Consider the following 20,991-nt stretch of genomic DNA (forward strand, 5'->3'; position numbering starts at 1 on the left):
TAAGGTTCTTTTGGCATCTTAAAATGTTTATCTGTAGATAGAAGCATTGCAGATCGCTGTGTCTTGGCCAACAGTTTGTGGATTTTCCTGCACTGCCTTCCAGTAACAGTAAGAACGTCCACTCTAACTGCAGGGTCTCAAAACTACAGTGCAACCAGTTTTCTCCCAGTTACTTTTATGTTTCCACTATCATTTCCCTTGTTTTAGGGTACATGATGAAAAACCTACATGATAGGAAGATGGTTTATTCATATATTTTTATTTTAGAAATACTTGAATTTGTTTGGATTGGTGGGCAAATGTCTTTTATTTGTAGCGTGGCTTGCCTTTGTAGAGCAATTCTGTTTTGTGAGGCCACAAATCTCTTCAGAGTGCAGATAACAGGGCATGATGACTGGAGATCTCTAGCAACGCAGACCCACTTTCTTGGAACAGCTGCTAAATACTGATGTGCTGATTATCTTTAGGCATGGAAGTACTCTGTGTACTCTTGAACAGCATTGTGTTATCCAAGGAATGATTGAGTATTCTTGTGCTGATGCGTTTGTGTGTTTATATCCACTGTTCCTTTCATTTTTCCTGATTACAGAAGGAGGACCAAGAATAGAAGATTGACCTATGATTTGGAGTATCAGAAGTATTTAAACAAAATTTATTATAAATATACATTTATAACAAATGTATACATATACATTTTTTCCTCTGAGATTTAAAAGAAAAGATGAACCTTTATCTTGGGAAAGCTCTGTTCATCCTATTAAGTGTTGATATTAGTTCCAGTTGGAATACAACAGTAAGAGCAGGTCTTATTGAAAAGCCAACTGAAAATCCGTAAAGGAATTGTAGTCAGTCATCATTGTGGAACTTTTATTTTATGCTAAATACTTTACAGACTGTTAGTAGTTTTAAACAAAACTGTAGCAGTTTTCAAATAATAGGATGGAGTATTTAGAGAGGTTTTGTAAAATGACAAATTTGACTTTTGGAAGGAAGGTGACATTTATGTATATAAGAACTTAAACATTGCCTGCTGCCAAAATGTCCATTCAAAAATAATATATTTGTGGTAGTGGACACTAAGCAAAACCAGATTAAATCTTTACCCTGGCATGCAGGCACTGTTCAAGTCTTTCTCAAGCCAGGCACATGCAACCTGTACAGATGAGAAGGGCCATTTCTATATTTATATAAAGCTTAAAGACTGAGGAAGTGAAAAGTAATTCAGGTCTGAAACTAGAGGATCTTCTCACTGCAGCTAAGAAATATAAGTGTGTTTGGTGATTACAGGTAACTCAAATTTAAGACACTCAAAAGAAGTTTAGACACTCAAAAGAAGTTTAGCCTTCAGAGGGTCACAGTGCTCTGAATTTGCATTTCCTGCAAATTCAGCTGTTTTATAGTTCTTGAAATTCAGTATCTAAAAACATCACCCAAATTTTTGTGATTTTTTTATTTTAATTTTTATGTTAGTGGTTACTGTTTGCAAGATTGTATCAAGCAATTGAGAAAATAAGCCAACTGAAATTGAAAATGGATCCACATTAAGTAATATATTGGACTTTTCTCAAGCTTATCTTTAAGCTCACAGACTTGAGTATGGGGAAGATGATCATACGTCACCTCTGTTTCCTTCGCCAAGTTTCAGTATGTTATGCTAAGTTCTTAAGAACCTTCTGAAGCTCACCTTGTTGTCAATCTCTGCAATACAGCTCCTTGGTGAAAGTAACACCTAGTTCTGAATAATAATTTAATGACTTCAATGCATTTTGATTTCAGTGGCTGAAATAATTTTCACCCTTAAACATCTCAGACTCCTGCCTGAGTCACTATAGATCTCTATTCCTGTCTGTCTTGTCATCCTGGAAGTTCTTATCTCATATCTTTCTTCAGCTCTTTGATTTATTTGTTGTCTTTGTCTCCAACATCTGGAACCTATTTTTTGTTCTGTTGCCTCTGTGTGTAACACAAATTCTTTAACTGAGCTCCACGGATCTTCACTGTCACCCAGAATCAATCCCCAGTTGTCTTTGCACATTCCTATGGTCCACCTACCATTTCTGTTTCGTCCCTTCCTTTGCCAGATATAGATACTAGACTTTATGAGAAAACACTTGAAATCACTTTTAATCTTTGTGAAACAGTTTGTTGTTTGAACTGTGGAGCTGCATAAAGGTTTGTATTAAGAAACTGGTGGAGAGTTACAATCATTGCACAGTATTTCAGGGCAAGGCACACTTAAAACCAAGAATGTTATTTCTGGATGGGTTTTTGTGCCTGTGGTGATCACTTCGGAAGTGTATTAAGAGGAGACACAGTAAAAACAAGGCAAAGAATATGAAACTCTTAGTACATGGGAGGTTGGTTTAAGTGGTTGGAATGATAGTACTCAGTGACACCTGAGTATCACTTCTCTGTTTCTAATAGAGAGCAGAAAAGAGATTCTGAGGTGGCAGGCTGTAATGTACTAAACTGAAAGATACATTCATGTTTGGTCATATATTTCTACAGATGTTATTCTTCAGTCTTATAGTCATTTATAGATGCTGTAAAATATGTATGTTTCTGTTTCAGCCATTAATGAATTTCCTGAAGATGTATTTACAAATAAAGAACGGCAGCAAGGAGGGGTTCTGCTTCACATCATTGCTGTAAGTTTTCTTCTACTGTGCTTAATTTTTGTTTTTCTTGTATTTTTTTATTTTTTAAGATGTCAGTCATCTTAGTGCCCTTACTAAATAGACATCTGTATTAAGCAATCTAATAATTTGATTTCATTCTTCTGGTATGTCTATATGGTACAAATGCTCAAAAGGAAATATTTATTTAAGAAAATGACGCGGGTCTGAATTTTCAGTGTCTGCACATTCATCGTCTTGGAGATAAAATCCTGGGCCCATGGATCACAGAGGGATTTCTTCCACTGACTTCTATTTGTTTGCATTTCATCTTACATAAACAGAGTTTTGAATTCCTTTGTTGGTGACATCATCCATGATATGGAAGATTCTTGATTCTCCTTCTTTTCTATTGTGCCTCTATGCAAAAGATGCAATTGTAATATAAAACAAACAAACAAACAACAACAAAAAAAAAAACACCACCAAACTGAATAATATAGAAAAAGTCATGTGGAGGTTTATATTTTATTACAGAAAAAGCAAAACAAATAAGGCCTGCAGGGTCCAGCTTTCCTTTCCAAGCTCAGGAAAAAAGAAGCTGTTTTTGATGGGTAACAGAAGGATTAGGCCTACTATGTAAACAAGAAACATAAATCCATGTAGGACAGTGGGAGAATCATGTGTATGCATGAAATCAGGGTCAATACTGAGAGGTGTGGTGCAATGAGCCATTGTCACTTACTTCCAGGTGTGATTATTTCTTTTGTGTTGCTAATCAACAAGGTGTTGCTTTCTCTTCAATTATTGGTCCAATAATCAATTGAAAATATTAGGGAGGAGTACGTAACTTGGTAAAGCCCTTACTGGTACTTTGCTGTCTGTGAATTCTTTTGAGGCACCCTGTTCTTACAAACTGTGGTATGTCATATTCTAGGGTCTGGAAACCATTCTCGTCCTACATGTAACCCTGGTACAAGAATCTGCTTTTATGCTGTAATTTGATCAGCAGAGATACTTTTATTTGGAATAGGATAGAAAATGAAGCTATATATTCTTGCTAGTCTGAATAAATATAGCATTGCCTTTTTCTTATTTTTATGTAGAGGAAGTATCTGAAATATTTCCTGAATTTATTTTCTTACAGGCTCTGTACATGTTTTATGCTTTGGCTATAGTATGTGATGACTTCTTTGTTCCATCCTTAGAGAAAATTTGTGAGGTATGTTAACAGACTTTATTCCTCTTTTGAAAATTCACTTAGAGAACATCAGAGAACTAAACATCTTGTGCCTCCATTGTTTGGAGTTCCTTCCTCTGATTTTTTTGGCCTCGGTGCTTTTCAAATGATTTGGGCTTTCCAACAAAAATCTAACCTGCGGTCTGGGCATATTGGTCCCCCAATTTGCCACATTTGAAGAGAAAAATCGAGAGATTTAAGGTGATCAGCTGGCAAAATCCATTCTTAAATACCTGAAGCATGTAGATAGGATGGATATGACATATGGATGAATTGAGTTTATTGCTGTACTCCTAGTTTTGAAATTTACTTGTGAAAAAAATCATGCATAGACAAATTAATGTGTTGGCTGTGCAATTTTAATTGCACATCTGCCACTGTATCAGCATGGGAAAAGTGCTTATGTGTCCTAGGATGAAGTGGAGAAAAGAGAGAAAGGATAGAATGCATAAGAAATGCATATATTGGTTTGATATAGAATGAGAATACGTATTTTTATGTCCAAAAATTTAGTAAATGTCTTTACATAATTGTTGAGAATATGTTGTAAAATCACGTGTAGGTTTCTAATTAAGGGAGATGATCAGAGAGGGTAGAGTTTGTACTTGGCAAGAAACCGTTCTGTTAAGTAAGGCTTTGGTGAACTACTACAAAATGCATACAAAATACAAAACCAGATTTTGTTTCCATTTTGATGGCAAAGTGGAAGACTCATCTCCTTCACTTTTAAACAAGTGCATATGACCATTTTCTGAAAAACTCCTGTAGCTAGCAAGGGAAGTCTATTTTCGGATGGATAAATGCACTGAATTCCAGTTAATGTTACTTGGAGCCATGTACTTCTACTTATCAATAGAGGGACAGATGGAAGAATAAAGGAGGCAAGAAGTATCAGCAAAACGTTCAATAAGGATCTTTCCCTTTTCAGATGTTCTTGTCTTCAGCACATACCTTATACACTATATTTAAGTTGTACCAGTTGAATTGTACCAATTAAGTTGTAATTGATCTCTCTAAAAAATCATTGCCTCTTTTCTCATATTCTGCTGAATACTGAGACAGCTAAGAATTCAAATAGTTAGCATGCTTATGTTTGAGCTCCTTCAGCAGTATGACTGGTTAAAGATCACATGGTAGAGTAAGAGCTTGTGTTTCTGTTTTTTCAGGTTCTGTAGGATGCCATTTTTATCAGCTTAAAATGTTGCATACTGACTGAGAAATCCACGATTTCTGTACTTGTCCTTATGTCACTAACCACTTCTCTGTCCTTGGAAGAGAGGTGAGGTACTAACAATGAGCCTGGAGACTCTCAAAACAAAAAGCTTCTCCATGAAACCTTCTTTATAGTTCAAGGGAAAGATCCTCTGTATGAAATTGATGCAGCTCACTTGTGGAGTTAAATGTTTCTACTGGTCTTAGAAGCCTGAAGGATCTATATCCTATTAGAGCTTAAAAGAAGACACTGTCATAAAAATAGATCTAACTGCTGTGCGCAGGCCTCTCTGTGTCTAATTGGACTAATTTTGTGTGTGTCAGTGGACTCACTTTTGATTAACACAGTCGTAAGTGAAGACAGAATTAGGCCTGCTGTTAATAAGATTCATTCACAGAGATTATATTTTTCTCTTGTCAATTTTGAAATTCTAGAGACCCCAGGAATTGGCCTTAATTCTTGAATGATTGTGTTTAAAGTATCAAAAGTGAATTCATGAATGCAATTTGAGTTTGCAATCTTTCTGAGTCTGCAGAAATGCTTTTCTCTAATCAGCTACAACTAAGCCACAATCAGATAATGGGTTATTTATAAGTACGTAGTATTTTCTGATACCTCGCTGGCTTAGGGTAAAAACATTTTACTTGTCCAAAGTCTATTTGCCTTCCCAAGAGGCAGTGTCTGTTTCTGTATCGCAGTGACTGATCATTCTTTAATAGCACTGTGGCCAAAAATGATGGGCTTCTATCTTTGCAGCTACAGAACTGTGCAATACAGGCAAAGTACCAATTGCTTACATAACCAAAACTTCTCTTCCAGAAACTACATTTGAGTGAAGATGTTGCTGGAGCCACATTCATGGCTGCAGGGAGCTCCACGCCAGAACTGTTTGCATCTGTTATAGGTATGGAGACCACACACTAGTTTTCATGAGATCTGTTAAAAAAAATCGGCAGCAGATCAAGAAGAGGTATCCAAAAGTAATACTATTCTTCTGTCAATTTATAATCAGCAATTGCAGCTGTCAGCTAGTCTGTGGTTCATGGTATAATTAACTACTCAAAATATCTCATGAAACTGTGAATCTCCTCTCAAAACACAGGGAGGAATGGCTGATTCTGAGCATAGGAAGTAAAAAAAGAGATTTATTGCAGTCCCCTGAGAGAGAATTTGAGGTATTTGATGCCTCTTTTGCTTCTTTCTTCACAAATAAAGGGAATTAATTTTAGCAAGGAAGTAGGAGAACAAAGAACAGTGAAAAAGAACAAATTAATGTAGAGATAAGTCAGATCTGTTAAGTCGGAAGGACATGATGTTCTGTGTACATTACTTACGGATTTTTTCAAGTAATCTCTGTACTATTAAGGATTATTTTTATAGAAAGGAGGTCTAGATGGCAAAAACAGTACCTATTAAGAGAAAGAAGGGCATTGGATTACACTGGTAGGGAAGGAGGAAAGCAGCAAATATGATACATCTGTTTTTAGTAAAGCTTTAGTATTTTTCTGCTACTATAGTGACTGACATTCTTACACACTTTAGGGGAATACAGTCTAAAGGAGTGCACTATATTATGTCTAAATTATTAAAAAGCGGTTTTCAAATATTAGTAATTAAAAGCTAGATTTAAAGCTGGAGATGGATCTCAAGACATACTAAAAATGTCATAAATAACTTATTTTTATGAATAACTGGAGTGAAATGATGGGAACTAGATGGAAGGCAAAAACAGGATGAAGAAAGATCGTGATCAATTTGAAATCAACAAAATGAAGTTTAATATCAGCAAATGAGAAGCATAAAAGAAAGGGAAGTGAATATATATGTAAGGGGAATAATAACTGGTTGGAGAGCTATATATCTAACAGCGCCTTGATGTATTGCAATAGAAGCAGGTGTTGAGGAATAGTTGATGGTGGGATGTTGCAAATAACAACTGATTATATGTTGGGCCCATTTATAAAGCCTAAGTGTTATAAATTATCCTGCTTTGCTCAGTTCTGCTAGACAGCACTTGGGATATTGCATCCAGTCTTGTTACTGTGCTTCAAGAGAGTTGCAGACAAATCAGAAAAAGTGCAGAGATGAGGAAAAAATGGTAAGATGTTCAGAAATTATTATATTGAAGTAAATCTTGAAAAAAAGGTGAGCGTAAGTCTTTAAGTCTCTCTTCAGTGAAAGATTTAAAGTACAAGTAAGATACAGTTTCTAGTGCATTCAAGTTATCTTCTGTCCTGTCACAATGCTGAAGATTACTCTAGGTAATCCATGGAGATCTCTTCCAACCCTTAATTTTTGTCATTCTCATATAATTATGTTACCAATAGGTATTTGAGGGATTGATGTGTTCAGTACTAAAGGAAATGTGAATGTTGGTACTAGAACACATTAAGTTTGAATCCTCATTGCCCGTTGAAGTCAGAAGGCACACATGACTACACACAGATAGCTATCCATTTTTTTAGGAAAGAATCTATTATTACCATGAGACGTTCCGAGAAGATGCTAAATATTGAATGCCTGAGAGAAAGGTTTCTGTGCTTTGTTATACTGTGTGAAATGAATTTCATGCTCCTGATGTGATTGAAAATGTTTTTCACTCATTTGAATGGATTATTACACCAGTAACAGCCAACCTGTGAAATGCAGGACTTAGTGTAGAGCTACCTAGCTAAGAAAATTAAATAATTTTAATAAGTATATATGTGTAGAGATGTTCAGCCAAAAATGGGGAGCTGCTAGCTAGACTAAAACCACAAAATATTCTATGAAGAACTGAGCATTTATTATAAAGCTTGTTTTCTAAAAATTCCAAATGATCTGTTATTCTTGGGTAGCACGTGTTCTGAATAATTGCCTGTGGCCTAAAAAGAATGCTTATTTTGCTCATTCTGCAGGTGTATTTATCACTCATGGAGATGTAGGAGTAGGGACCATTGTTGGTTCAGCAGTTTTCAACATCCTCTGCATTGTTGGTGTCTGTGGACTGTTTGCAGGACAGGTTAGTAAAATGTGTATGTTTGTGGAGTTCAATTGCTTATATTTTAGGTGTTTGCATGATCAAATATTTAAAACATATTTAACATATTTAAAAAAAATAAAGAAAAAGAGAACCATTAATTTCAACAAACAAACAAACAATAAGCTGGCATGGGGAGAAATGTCAATTTTGGAAAGAATTTACGTATACCGTGCAAATAGCAAATGTTTCTACAAAGTTCAGCTGAAGTTTCATCACTCTGAACATGTAGTATACAGAGGAACCTGATTCCTTTTCATACAAGACCATGTCCACAATGAGCTGATCAGTTGCCTCTGTTAATCCTTCCTGGTACTGATTGTGATCAAAGAATCTGGGACTCAGGCATTAGGTTTAGTCTATCTACCCAACAGACTGTTAGACTGTGTATCAATTCTGTTCTGTATGAAGTCCGATATGTCCACAGCTGGAATGAAGTGGGAACCATTGTTTTGCTGTACTACAATGAATTGTACTTCAGAGTTGAAATTATGGCAAACTAAAATATTATTAGTAAAAGAAAAAACAAACAAACAAAAATTTATTAGTGGAAGTTTCTATATGATTTTTGTCAGTGGTGGTTATCATAGATCCATTGTTTAACAAACTCCTATTAGCATAAAACTACTACTTGTTCCAAAATTGTTAGTTGTAATTCTGCTCACAAATTCTGCTCACATACCTAAGTGATTTCAAGGTGGAAACCTCTGTTTTGTCTTTAGAATCACTTAATTCTGTTGTCTAAAGCTGTGATATTTTTCAGGTGGTTTGTCTCACCCAGTGGGCTGTGTTCCGGGACTCTGTGTACTACACGTTATCTGTTATTGTACTTATTGTTGTAAGTAGTTTTCTTACCAATTAGAGTGTTTCATTGCTTGAATTTTTGGAGACCAATCTGCCAAGCACGCTAGTAAACAATTTTTTCCCAGCTAGTTTTAGTGGCATCCAGAAGTGAGTGCTAAGCTCTACAATGTGATACAAATATGAAACCTTCATACAGCCCCACAGAATACATGCCCACCACATCTGTCAGTGTCCATTCATGTTGTACCTACAGCCTGTAAAGTTCTGCAGACTAGTAGGCTCTTGTTACATGGTGCAGTTAGCACTCTCTTCTGACTGAGGGGACCGCTAGTGGAGATAAAAAAAAATAATAATAATTTAAGCTGCACCTCTATTTTAAATAGACAACGCGGCTACACCTTGCTTCTACAGTAGTTTTATTTTACAAGTTCAGGGTAATTTTTTCTAAATAGAGCAATGTGAGGTATCACTTTGTTTATCTACAACAGTGTAGTAGATCCTGAACATATGCTTTTATAGTGTCCGGTAGCAGGGAAGGGAAGAAAGTCTGATTTGTAATAAGTATAGATCACTAGCAGTCCAATCAGTTACAGGAGCTACACAGCATCATAAAAGCATAGAATGGTTTGGGTCAGAAAGGACCTTTAAAGATCATCTAATCCAACCTCTTTGCCATGGGCAGGGACACCTTCCTCTAGACCAGGTTGCTCAAAGCCCCATCCAGCCTGGCCTTGAACACCTCCAGGGATGGGGCACCCACAGCTTCTCTGGGCAGCCTGTGCCAGCGCCTCAAGACCCTCAAAGTAAAGAATTTATTTATATCTAATCTAGATCTACCCTCTTCTGGGTTAAAGTCATTACCCCTTCTTCTGTGTGCCCTTGAAAAAAGTCTTTCTTAGAAGCCCTCTAACTACTGAAAGGTTGCAAAAAGGTTTCCCAGAAGCCTTCTCTTCTCCAGGTTAAACATCCACACTCCCTCAGCCTTTCTTTGTAGAAGAGATGTTGCAGCCCTCTGATAATCCTTCTAGCTGTCCTCTGGACCCACTCTAACAGGTCCATGTCCCTCATGTGGCCCCAGAGCTGAACACAGCATGATCATGTCAGCTGCACCACTCAGCTTGTTGTCATTCACAGTCTTCTTGAGGGTGCGCTCAATCCTGCTATGTCATTAATAAAGCTATTAAACAGTACAGACCCCGGGGACCACTGCTCATCACTGATGTCCACCTGGACATTGAGTCGTTGATTGCAACTCTCTGGATGCAGCCATCCAACCAATTCCTTATTCACCAAATAGTCCTCCCTTCACACCCATATCCCTGCAATTTAGAGACAAGAAGTACATAGGGTGGAGTAAAATGTGTGTAACCACTTGGTCTAAAAGCAGAAGTGAAATGTCTTCCTCTTTTGCTAAAACTAACTGTTAAAAGGACTCAGAGCCATGTTTCTTCAAAATACATGATTTCACTATCATTTGCAAGTGCACAGCATGCATGTCTTTCTCACACTCACACTTTTAGTAAATAATATTTGTAACAATCACTGAAAAGATACAAGTTTGGTGCTTTGGAGCTGTGAAAGTTTTGGTTAGAAAGGGTCCGAGGGGGAAAACTCCAGTAGCTTCTGTGTAGACATGACTGATATTTATTAAATAAATTTAAATGCTTTTCAAGATAGATCAGAGACGTACATTTATGTTTCCTGTTTTTTTCTTCTTCTAGTTCATATATGATGAGAAAATAGAATGGTAAGTTGTATAAGCTATTCCTTAGAGTGCCATATTCACCATGAGACTGATCAGTTAAGAGTTGCAGTGTACCTAGATTTCATTCATGCACCGTGTAGCACATCTGGATTTGACACCTAAGAAGTCCAAAGTATTTTCTTTGGTTATATCTTTTATGATGATCAGGAGAAACTAAGAACATTTTAAAACTTGGAAACATTAACTAAGTAAACAGGCTATACATAAGACTCAACACGTGCAGGGAGTATAACCAAAGTTCTTCTGTTCTTATCCTAGTTGTTAACGTTTAGGGAGGTACTAGGTGTCCTAGAGAACAGTACGAGGTGGGATCCTAGTGGAAGATGCCTGAATTGTACTAGATATTTAATGCACATTCCTACATAAAACTTATGAAGGATACAGCTGTTTGAGTGGCCTTTAACACTTTTTTTTTTCCTTTTTTTTTTTTGTCTCTCTGAGGTGGGAAAGCCTTATACTCATCATTATGTATTCATTCTACATACTTATCATGAAGTAAGTGCTTTTCTGTTCCATGTTCCCTTTAAGTGTTGATTGACCATCATTCTTTTGGTGTGTTTTTATCCTTGGCCCTTGACGATGCAACTAGTCATGTTTCTGTTTATGATTCCCTGCATTTTCATGCTTTATCGGTTTTGTTCCAAGTATGTGCTCAGCCAACAGCAAATATTTTCATGCATCCTTTTCATAGTGCACTGAGGTGAAGTAGCTTGTGGAAGCAGTTGAGAGGAAGTGTCATTATACAAAGATTATTGAAAAAGTCCACAGGATTGTAAGTGCACAGCATGTCAGCAGTTACACATACGCTATAACCTCTGGAGAACAAAGGCAGACAGATAGAAAGCTAAGCATGCACTGATCTTCAAACTATTTCATACAAGATTGTGTATGACATCCTTCTTGTGTACTGTCACAGCCTCTTACAGGAGAGTCAGAGATCTGACTGCTACTGCAAGGATCTGTGAGTCCACCTTTAACTGGAAGTTGCTGAGACTTCTCCCTTGGTGTCCTGCCCTGACAAGCCACCCTTTTTGGGTGGCTACCTCAGGTCTTAGCAGAGTTCATTGACAGCACTCTACAACCCCATCCTAGTGCTAAAATTCTTTAGGTTATGGTCAACACTCCCAGAAACACTCAAGTGCCTGCCGTGGGGAACACTACTGAGAGAGACAGTGAGGTGAACTGAGAGCTGGTGCAGGAGGAAAGAGCCCATTGTACACTGAATGTCCTGACTCTGAAAACCACAACTCCAGTGTTCTGCCTTCACTGAATCTGCTCTTGTCTTTTCACATTCTGCTGTATCTCATGAGAGAGGCACAGCTCTTGCTTTGCTATTATCCTGCCAATGAATTGGATAGTCCTTTCTCTTAGCTTCATATTAGTTGTCAGAGAACACGCATCTACGCTTTGCTGCTTGCCTGCATAAGTTGTTCTCAGACACTCAAAGTTTGATGAGGAAATGAAACAATACAGCCTTTTCAGACCGTTTTCCACTTTCAGGTACAATGTGAGGATGCAAAATTTCTTCACGCTCAAAAGCAAGAATGTTGGAAATGGTGACACGGTCAACAATGAGCTGGAAGATGGTAATAAATATTATGCCTCTAGTTGTGATGACCCATCCATTCCATTACTATGCAAAGGTAAGGCTGAGCAGACAGGACTTGGAAAAAGAATAGTTCACAGGATATCCTTTTTATTTCTCTTTAATGCTGATTAAAACAGTGTTATGACTCAATCTTACATACAAATATTTATTGGATTAACTTGAAAATTCAGTCAGATCACCAGTTGAAAAAAAAAATCAAAATGTTATTTTCTGAGGATTGGAGATTCTGAACACAAGCTGCTTTGCACATGGCCAGTTTTGTTTCCTTTTTCTCTCCTGTTCAGTGATGAGCATACAACACTATGAAAGAAATATTTATTTATTTATTTATTGCCAGGAAGAAGGTTATTTTCTCTGAAAAAAACAAACAAACAAAACTAGTTTTGGACTAAGAGCTGAGGCTTGGGTCTTGATGGAAAGACATGCACAGATCAGTGGGCAAGAGGGATTACATGTTGAGTTCAGATCTTCAGGAGACTGGTTTTGACATGACCAAATAGTTCTGCATACATTGCCAAGCACATATGTAAAATTGAGAAATGCAGGTTCTTTGCATTCTGTGTCTTTATCATAAAGGGGAAGAAGATAATACCTATCTTTGGGTACTGAAGGTAAGGAAACATACCTGGGTTGTTTTTTTTTTTTGTTTTTGTAACTTTGTTTTTATCATTGTCTTTACCCTTTCTCTATTCCTTTCCCTCTTTTCTCTGTAGAGCAAAATCATTGCTACATTAAAAGCTCAAACCATATAATTCAGTGAGCTGTTGAGCTACTTTTAATGAGTGAGGTCTCCTTGCTGTATTCTTTGCAAACACCTCACATTCTAGGAGACTGAACTCAGCAGAAATGTAGACAACATTTGGAAAGGTCTTCATTTAATAAAAAGTAGTGGCAAACAGGAATTTATAGCATATGCAGAGAATCCTGCTCTTTCCTGCTTTTAGTGTTTAGATGGGGTTTAGTGTTTCAAGGCAGGTAGTATCAAAGATTTATACAATGACAGCACAAATACTCTGTCTAAACACCATAACTGAGACCAATAGTTTAATATTGATTTAAAAATACTTCTCAAAGCATAATTAAGTTAAGATGTCTTCGAAATATTTTGATCTCATTTTACAATGAATTTTTGTGCACATTGACTGTGACGTAATGGAGTTGGATATGGAGATATGGTCATACAAGGTTTAGAAGATATGTGCTAGGGAATTTGTTACTGATGTATTCCAGTGGGGACACAGGAAAAAGGTGATCCAGCAACAGAATACAGATATTAATGATTTTTACTTTTGAGGTGTTTGTTGGGTTCTGATGTCTTTAAAGTTGACTTAAGTCATACACTTTTAAGATTCATTCCCTACAGCCACTCTGTGGTAAAGGTATGATAACACAGACCGCTTGCCTGTCCACCTATTTCCTTTCTAGGAAATGTGAAGGTTATTTACTGCTTGTGAAGAACATGTAGAACTTCTAGGAGAAACAGCAAGAAAGCTAATGAAAGCCTGGGCTCATGAGAATGATTTTTCTATTAGTTGCTGTTCACACCAAATTTCTTCTTTAATTTTCTTACAAGATGCACTGAGACTGCAGTTCAATCTGATTCCTTTTGCCTTCTCCAGTACCCATTACACAAATATACGCTGCATTGGAGGGACCATTGTTTGCAGTGTGAGAGTGTAGATATTATCACAGGTAAAGAGTGGAGGACATGAACAAGAGGCTAAGGAGATTATGGGGTTGGAGTAGGTTGTCAGAGAGGAAGACGGCAGTGTTAGCCTAGCTGCTCTGTAGATGGGCGCATTATGTGTCAAGAAGCTGTTCTGGAAAACCATCACATGGCTCCCTGTTCTCTCTCTCCTGTTGGATGAAAATCTGCCATGTGATGTGTGCTACATCAGTGACCTGCTGTTAGTTGACACCTGGCTGGCTTCACAAGCTGAGCTGCATTTTCTTCAGCAGCAGCTTTCAGAAACAGCAGCAGTGCTAGTAACTGGGAGAGAACAACTAGAGCTGTCCTCTGCCTTCTGTCCAACCAGTGGTTAGCAAGTTTCAGGATCCACTGAAAAACCTCCCTTGGCTTCACCAAGGTGTAGGTCTAACCATAATGATTTTCCACTGTGGTGAAATCTGATTACTTCCCCTCAGAAAACAGCTTCTTTGGGAGAGGAACATTTGTTCTACCAAAGATTTTTTTCTGTTGCTCGATGTGCACATAAAAGGGGAGTTCACAATATATACTATATAGCTCTCTTCTATGCTTGTAAGTTTTATTACTTTCCATAGCTTCCAGTAGTACATTATAAAAGCTCCCACTACTGGAGTTTTGCAGAGAAAAGGGAGAGCTTTTCACCATTTTCAAGGACCAGTTCTACACACACGGGTTAAAGCAAAGTTTTAGTACTTTTTGAATAATAATTCATTATAAAATGCAAACATGTGGCTTGCGTTTTACTATATTGACCCAAATTTCCACCAGGTGGCATGGTTTGATGTCTGCCTAAAAAGAGAAACTTGGAAAAATGTGAGTTTCTGAACAGTGTGATGTGGATACCTGATCAGGAGTCAGCTAAAGTCAGCAAGAAGCTTTCTGTTGACTTTGACAGGGCTGTTGGTGACGACCCTCTGTGGTGAGGTGAAAGTTTAGATACTCTATTAAAAGGAAAAGCTGTTCTCAGAAGATATTTGTCTAAGGTATATCACAAAGGAGAAGTGAAAAGGCTTTTCACTGTCACACATTTGTAAAGATGTGGGGTTTTTGCAATTTTTAGATGGAGCCCGTTTGTTTTGTATGGGGCCAAGATATGTATATTTATGGGCATATGGAGTGAGACTGAAGAGCTGTTAAGAAAATATATGAGCAATTTGCTGCAGAAACTCAAAACAGCTGCAGTTAGTCATATATATATATATATATATATATATATATATATATATATATATATACAGTGATATATTTTACATCATTGCTGAGGTTTTATCAAAGCTGAGTATGTTTTGTTACTGTCTCCTTATTGCTTTAAGAAGCAGTTCCAGAGTAACTGCAATGCTTTCATGCTTTTTTCACAATGCTTTAAGATAAAGAAACACTGTGCAGACTTGACTGAAGAAACTCACTTGAGAGCAATTAATCTGATGATACTGTTTAAAACATGTCTGACCTTTTCTCCTTACCAGGATTGCTGTCAGACATTGCTTTTTCTTTGTCTAACTACATACAGCAAATGCTAAGCTACTGTGCTTCGGTCATCTTTGTCAGGCCTGGTTTCCAGGTAGCTTGCCTGGCTATATATAGTCTTTCACAGGAAAAGCTGCTATGCACTAGCTGTAAAGTCATTGGAATGGCTGGGCTTCTCATTTGTATGATCAGTTGCAGTACTCAGCAAGGTTAATTTGTTTTAAATGTCAGAAGGGGGTGGATAATTGCTCCTTTATGTTTGCATTACCAAATGCAAAATGACTACTAGTTCTGTTCTCCGTCAGAGATTTAGCTGCAAGGCGAGACTACAGAGTGCCTTCTTGGAGGACACATTTCCTTGTGGAACCAAAGATCTCTTTATGATTCCTCAGGTGACACCAGCGTACTCATTGAAAACTCCTTTTAGTGAAACAAAGCAAGACAGTCAAATGCAAGAGATTAAAAGATGTAGCCATTTACATCTTCATTTAGATTATTTAGAGGCTTGCTGGGTTTTTCTTGTTGAATAATGATGGAAGGATACTTTTTTTTAACTTCAAATATGTCAGAAGATGCTTTGAGACAGCAAAACCTTTATTGCATGATGTGATTTACATGCCTGCATGGATCCAGTCTTCTTCCTGAAAAACAAAAATATTTAATCACTGTAACAATGTGAACAATAACAATGTAGATCTGTGTGTTTAGAATAGGTCCATTTTAATTTCTTTGTTTGAGTTGAATGTTTCCTTAGATTTCCTTTGCTTCCTGGCTGGAATCATGCACTAATAATTATCTTTCACTTCTACCTCCTAAATTCTCTTCCTCTTCTTAATGTAAGTAACAATATAAAAGGGGAGTGGGAGGGTGAAGCTAAGCTAAGCAAAGCAGTAAAAAAAGTCAGCAAAGAATTTTTTTTTCTTAACATATTGTTACTTGTAAAAAATATTTATTGCAGTCATATACATATCTTCTGCCCTGCTTTCTACCACCACATGGGTATGTCTCCTGTCTGCTGAGCCTTGCTCTACGTGCTACGTGTAGTCTGTAGCATTTGTGAGAATATTGGTTTGTTGTTAAGCTTTCAAAGTCCTTGCCAGTACTTGTGTTGATTCCCAATATAATTTTGTCTCTCTGTTTGTGTTCTTACATCATAGAACAAAGCTCTTAATCTCGGTACAATCGTTTGTATTAACAAAGACGTATTTAAGACATGATTTTTGTTCTGGACAATTGCTGTTTATCATCATTTCAAGTCTCGTCATGTTAAAGATACTGATAATATTATGTGAATTCCTTTCCAAAAGGAGCGAGTACAACATTAGGGACTCCTGAATGTGCATCAGTAGCTATTAATCACCCTAATCCAGTAGGATAGCTTTATAGATTTTGGGAGTGCAGTCTATGTTTTCACAGTGCATGTGCTTCTGGAGAAGGCTTACAAAGCTGTAGTGGGACTTAAGCACAGAAAACTGGTACTACAAAAGGAGTAGCTGGGTAAAAGCTATTCCCACCAATCTGAGAGTGGGTTGGTGGCTGCCTTAGTCGAGTGAAACCCCCTTTCAGCATGTGGTCTAAATGAGGTGCTCCTCCAATGAACAGGTTTACCAGGCTGCAGAAATATTGCAGGAAAGTCATTGGATTTGCATTCAGGCATTCAGATTAGTGTTACCCTCTGCCTGGGCCTGAAAACAATGAATCTGGGTGACAGGAAGCATGGATCTTACTACAGCTAACTCTGTCCATTGTGATCATTAGTGAAGGGGATGCAGCAGTATGGCAAAAACAGTGTTGTGATGGTGGATGAGATCATCTGCTCCAGTCCCCCCAAATACCGGTTCCCTGAAGCTGGGTTACGGATTATGATTACAAATAAGTTTGGACCACGCACCAGAATGCGGATGGCAAGCCGACTCATCATTAATGAGGTAGGTTCATTATGAAAACAGTAAATGACTATGAAGCAGAGTGGGTCATGCTCATTCTGGAATTCAGATTCTGCACTGTTTCTAGAGATGGGCCAGTAGCCACGTCACAGCAGATGTGAAGATGGGTTCCCAGCTGGTGGTACTGCTTGTCTTAATAGGAGGGAAGTCACTGAGAGGGACTCCCTTCTCTCCCTGCCAGAAGATATTTGTTTCAATGTGTGTGTGTATGTGTGCACATTCAGAATTTATCTGCAGCAGAAGAGTTGTTTTTGGCCATTATGAAAGTGGTCAAGCTAAGAAAAGGTAATGGACATGCTAACCAACAAGTGGTAAGAACTGCTTAGCACTATGTCACATCACATCAGGATGTGATCACATCAGGATGTGATCACATCAGATATTTGCCTGCCTTTGTAGTCTTCGTAGTTGTCAGCTCAAAATTAAAATGGACCAAAATCTTTTCATGAGGGGAATTTGCTTTGAAAGGTTTCAGTTAACTCTTAATTAATATACTGTCACCACCATGTATTGCTAGTTTCATACCTTGCAGCTGAACTGACAGGATTGGCCAAGTGACACTGTTCGCAGCTTGCATGAAATACTTTGGATGAAATTTTCAGTCCTGCCAACCCTGGCTTCTTTGAAGGCACGATTTTATCCTTTGCTGCCTACAACATCAAATATGGGAGGTTTTTACTCTGGCAAATAAATTAATTTCAGTAATTTAGGAAATACAAGCTTTAGCAAATTCCTAGAATCTGAACATCATAACACAGTTCATGTGTCTCCCCAGCATTGTGAACACCCCACCAAAGGAATGCAGCACTCTAGTATATTTGTAACAAAAGCTCAATTTAAGAGTAAAACAGTGAAATATTTTTAGGTAGTCAGCTTGTTGGTGTACAGTCAACAGCAGGGGAAGGTCAGATAGGGCACACAACAGCAGCTGTCTCTGTTAAAATTCTCTTTTTAAAGTAATTCATTGGTCAGAAAAAAAAATATATTTCTTAATGGCTATGTGCCTAGAGAGCTGATACTTGCTTGCTGTTCAATATCTGCAAAAGGTGTTCTCTATACCAGGATATTTTGGATCTATATTCTTATGTATTCTCACTACCAAGGTGTTGCAAAGTATTCAGATACAGTTTTCTCTATTTTTAATTACTGCGTGTTAATACTGGTTTCAGATTTTTTTTTATTATTTATTTATTTTTTTTTTTTGGATGTTGTGTGGTTGCTTTATTTTTCAAGACAATTGAGAGGACTTCATAGAAGTTGCAAAAATTTGTCATTAAAATAACGGCACTTATCAATCCTGCATTATCTCACCTAACAAACTAAATTCTTTTTATTTTCTGTAACAGTGTGAAGTTACTGTTACATCTCACATTCTCCAGTGTAGTAACTGGTATATATAACAACATTTAAAACCTATCATTGCAATTGTACTACATATTGTGAATGTAACAGTTCTAAACATGTCTGTATGGGCAATATACAAGCTTTGTGAGAGCTTATATACTTGGACTAGGACAACAACAATTAATCTTTCTTTCTGAACTAGTACAGTAGGAGCTTTACATTTACCTCAAGGAATGGGGATGGGAAGGAGGCAGAAGACTTTGACCTGACTAGGAGAGATCTCAGACAATGAGTCATTCGTAAGCCATCTTTAGTAGTGCAGAAATATCTTGTTACCACTAGATTGTGGTGCTGTCACTGGTATGAGTGGGAATTGCTGAGTGAGAAGTGCTTCAGAATAAGCATGTTCATTAAAACATAGTGTGTAAGAACAGATACCGCAGCTTTGTCAATCATGGTTTGAAATGCTCATGCCGCTAATTTTGAGTTGCATGGTTAACACTGACATAAAGACAGAAAGGCCACAGATGGTTTTGTTTGTTGCTGAAAGAGGAAGGCAACACAAGAGAAGCATCACGACTCACATGACTGGGGCTGGACAGAAAGCATAACCCAGGGTTAAGAAAGTCAAGAATAAAACTTACGGCAGTTTTGTCTTTTACACTGTGCAGCGTCAGCGGTTAATCCAATCTGCCAATGGCTCAGGCAAACCACTTCAGAATGGGAGACATGAAAATATTGAAAATGGGAACATCCCTGTGGTGAACCAAGAGGAGGAAGGTGAACAGGACAATCTGTCTCCATTTTCATTGCCAGGTGAGTTTTATTTTCCAGATGTTTAGAGCAAAGAAACAGAAGAGAATTAAAAGGCCAAACACTGGGTTATGGGAGTAGACAACATATGCAGGCAGAAGAGGAGGAAAGGGTTTGATTTGTCTGTCTGGAGGCTGGATTTGATGACAGTAAAACAGGACCATAAGCTACATGATTAAAAGGAGATCTCAGGAAAGTGTTTCCCAACCATCATGCATCATAGTGGTAGAAGTGCTGGTTTGCCAGAGGTAAAAAGAACGCATGTAAGGCAGGTGTATATTCAAAAACTTGTCAGACCGACCTGACAGGCATTGCACTGCTAGTAATTTTGAATTGAACGGTTAATACCGGTCTACTGGAGATTACTGGAACAGAAGCAACTAGGTATATAAATGTATAATAACCTGACATTATAACTTGAATGTACGGGAGGTTTGGACAAAGAGAAAGAAAGATTTAAGGGGAGAAATAGTGTTTACTGTTTTTTTTAAGTTGATTAAAATTCTTAGATCAGCATTATCTAATAATACCTTCTGAAATTTTTTGGAAACTCTCTGGTGTGAAGGGCTATATATAACCAGTTTCACTGTGTTGGAGACCACATTGTACATTACAGGTTGACTCTCCCTCAGCTGTTTTGGAGATTAGACAGCAGAGATTAGATAACCTATCACAGGTATGTAGTCACTAGTATTCCCTTACACACTTACTGTTTAACCCCAATATTACTTGGCATAAATTATTATCTGATGCAGAGAAGAAGGAAGAATTTTCTACATCTTACATGATTCTAATTTCTTAGAAGTTCTATTTGCTTGACTTACCATCATTTTGGAAGAGATGTTTGTGAGAGAACATTGAAGCATGCTATGCAGAGATTGGATAAAACCATGTTTTAATGTGTTACTGGACTATGTGCTCTTACAGGAGCTTCTTACAGACAGCAGTTACAGGCTTTCATCGGGGATGAAGAGTGGAAACAAACTGATTCATAAGAAAGGCCCATTAGATGCGTTTCTGCTAATAACAGTGTGAAAAAACTATTAATATTCTGTGGCGAAATAAGTGGTTCCATATCTTAATAAATCAGATGTTTAATAGACCAAATGCTTTGAACTAAGAAGGGAGTTATGAGTTCTGTCATTGACCTTTTTTAATGGAGTTTTCCTGTATTTTTTAGAGAGTCTTTCAAGATAATTGAGATGTAACAGGCCAAAGTGGAACCATTGTTGATACAGTTCACACTGGAATGGAACGAAAGTTCAGCATGAACTCAAACAGTTTGTGTAAAAGTGATAAAGTGATTATTTAAAATATTCATCATTATTTTCAGGTTTTGTTACTCCACTGTTTTCTGGAGATAATTTTCTATTGGTTGGATCATCATTCCTCAATTGTTATGCTGTATTTCAGTGCCTGGTAAAATTATGGAGAACTGTGTGCAGTTT

The 20,991-nt window shown here is 37.4% G+C and overlaps 1 protein-coding gene across 4 annotated transcripts in view; it reads left to right on the forward strand.

Moving 5' to 3' along the window:
• SLC24A4 (solute carrier family 24 member 4) overlaps positions 1–20,991 on the forward strand; it is a 94,062-nt gene that overhangs the window by 50,851 nt on the left and 22,220 nt on the right. For 2 of the 4 annotated variants that reach the window (XM_084522769.1, XM_084522767.1), the window contains exons 3-12: positions 2,572–2,648; positions 3,763–3,837; positions 5,888–5,972; positions 7,966–8,069; positions 8,851–8,925; positions 10,613–10,638; positions 11,098–11,151; positions 12,157–12,299; positions 17,199–17,368; positions 19,402–19,546. In XM_084522769.1, the coding sequence (XP_084378895.1) occupies positions 2,572–2,648; positions 3,763–3,837; positions 5,888–5,972; positions 7,966–8,069; positions 8,851–8,925; positions 10,613–10,638; positions 11,098–11,151; positions 12,157–12,299; positions 17,199–17,368; positions 19,402–19,546 (954 nt within the window). Of the gene's footprint in view, positions 1–2,081; positions 2,173–2,571; positions 2,649–3,762; positions 3,838–5,887; positions 5,973–7,965; positions 8,070–8,850; positions 8,926–10,612; positions 10,639–11,097; positions 11,152–12,156; positions 12,300–17,198; positions 17,369–19,401; positions 19,547–20,991 lie in introns of all 4 variants that reach the window. The other 2 variants (XM_084522770.1, XM_084522768.1) reach the window with 2 other exon arrangements.

Source organism: Aythya ferina, assembly GCF_964211825.1.
Source record: "Aythya ferina genome assembly, chromosome: 5".
Taxonomy (NCBI): Eukaryota; Metazoa; Chordata; class Aves; order Anseriformes; family Anatidae; genus Aythya; species Aythya ferina.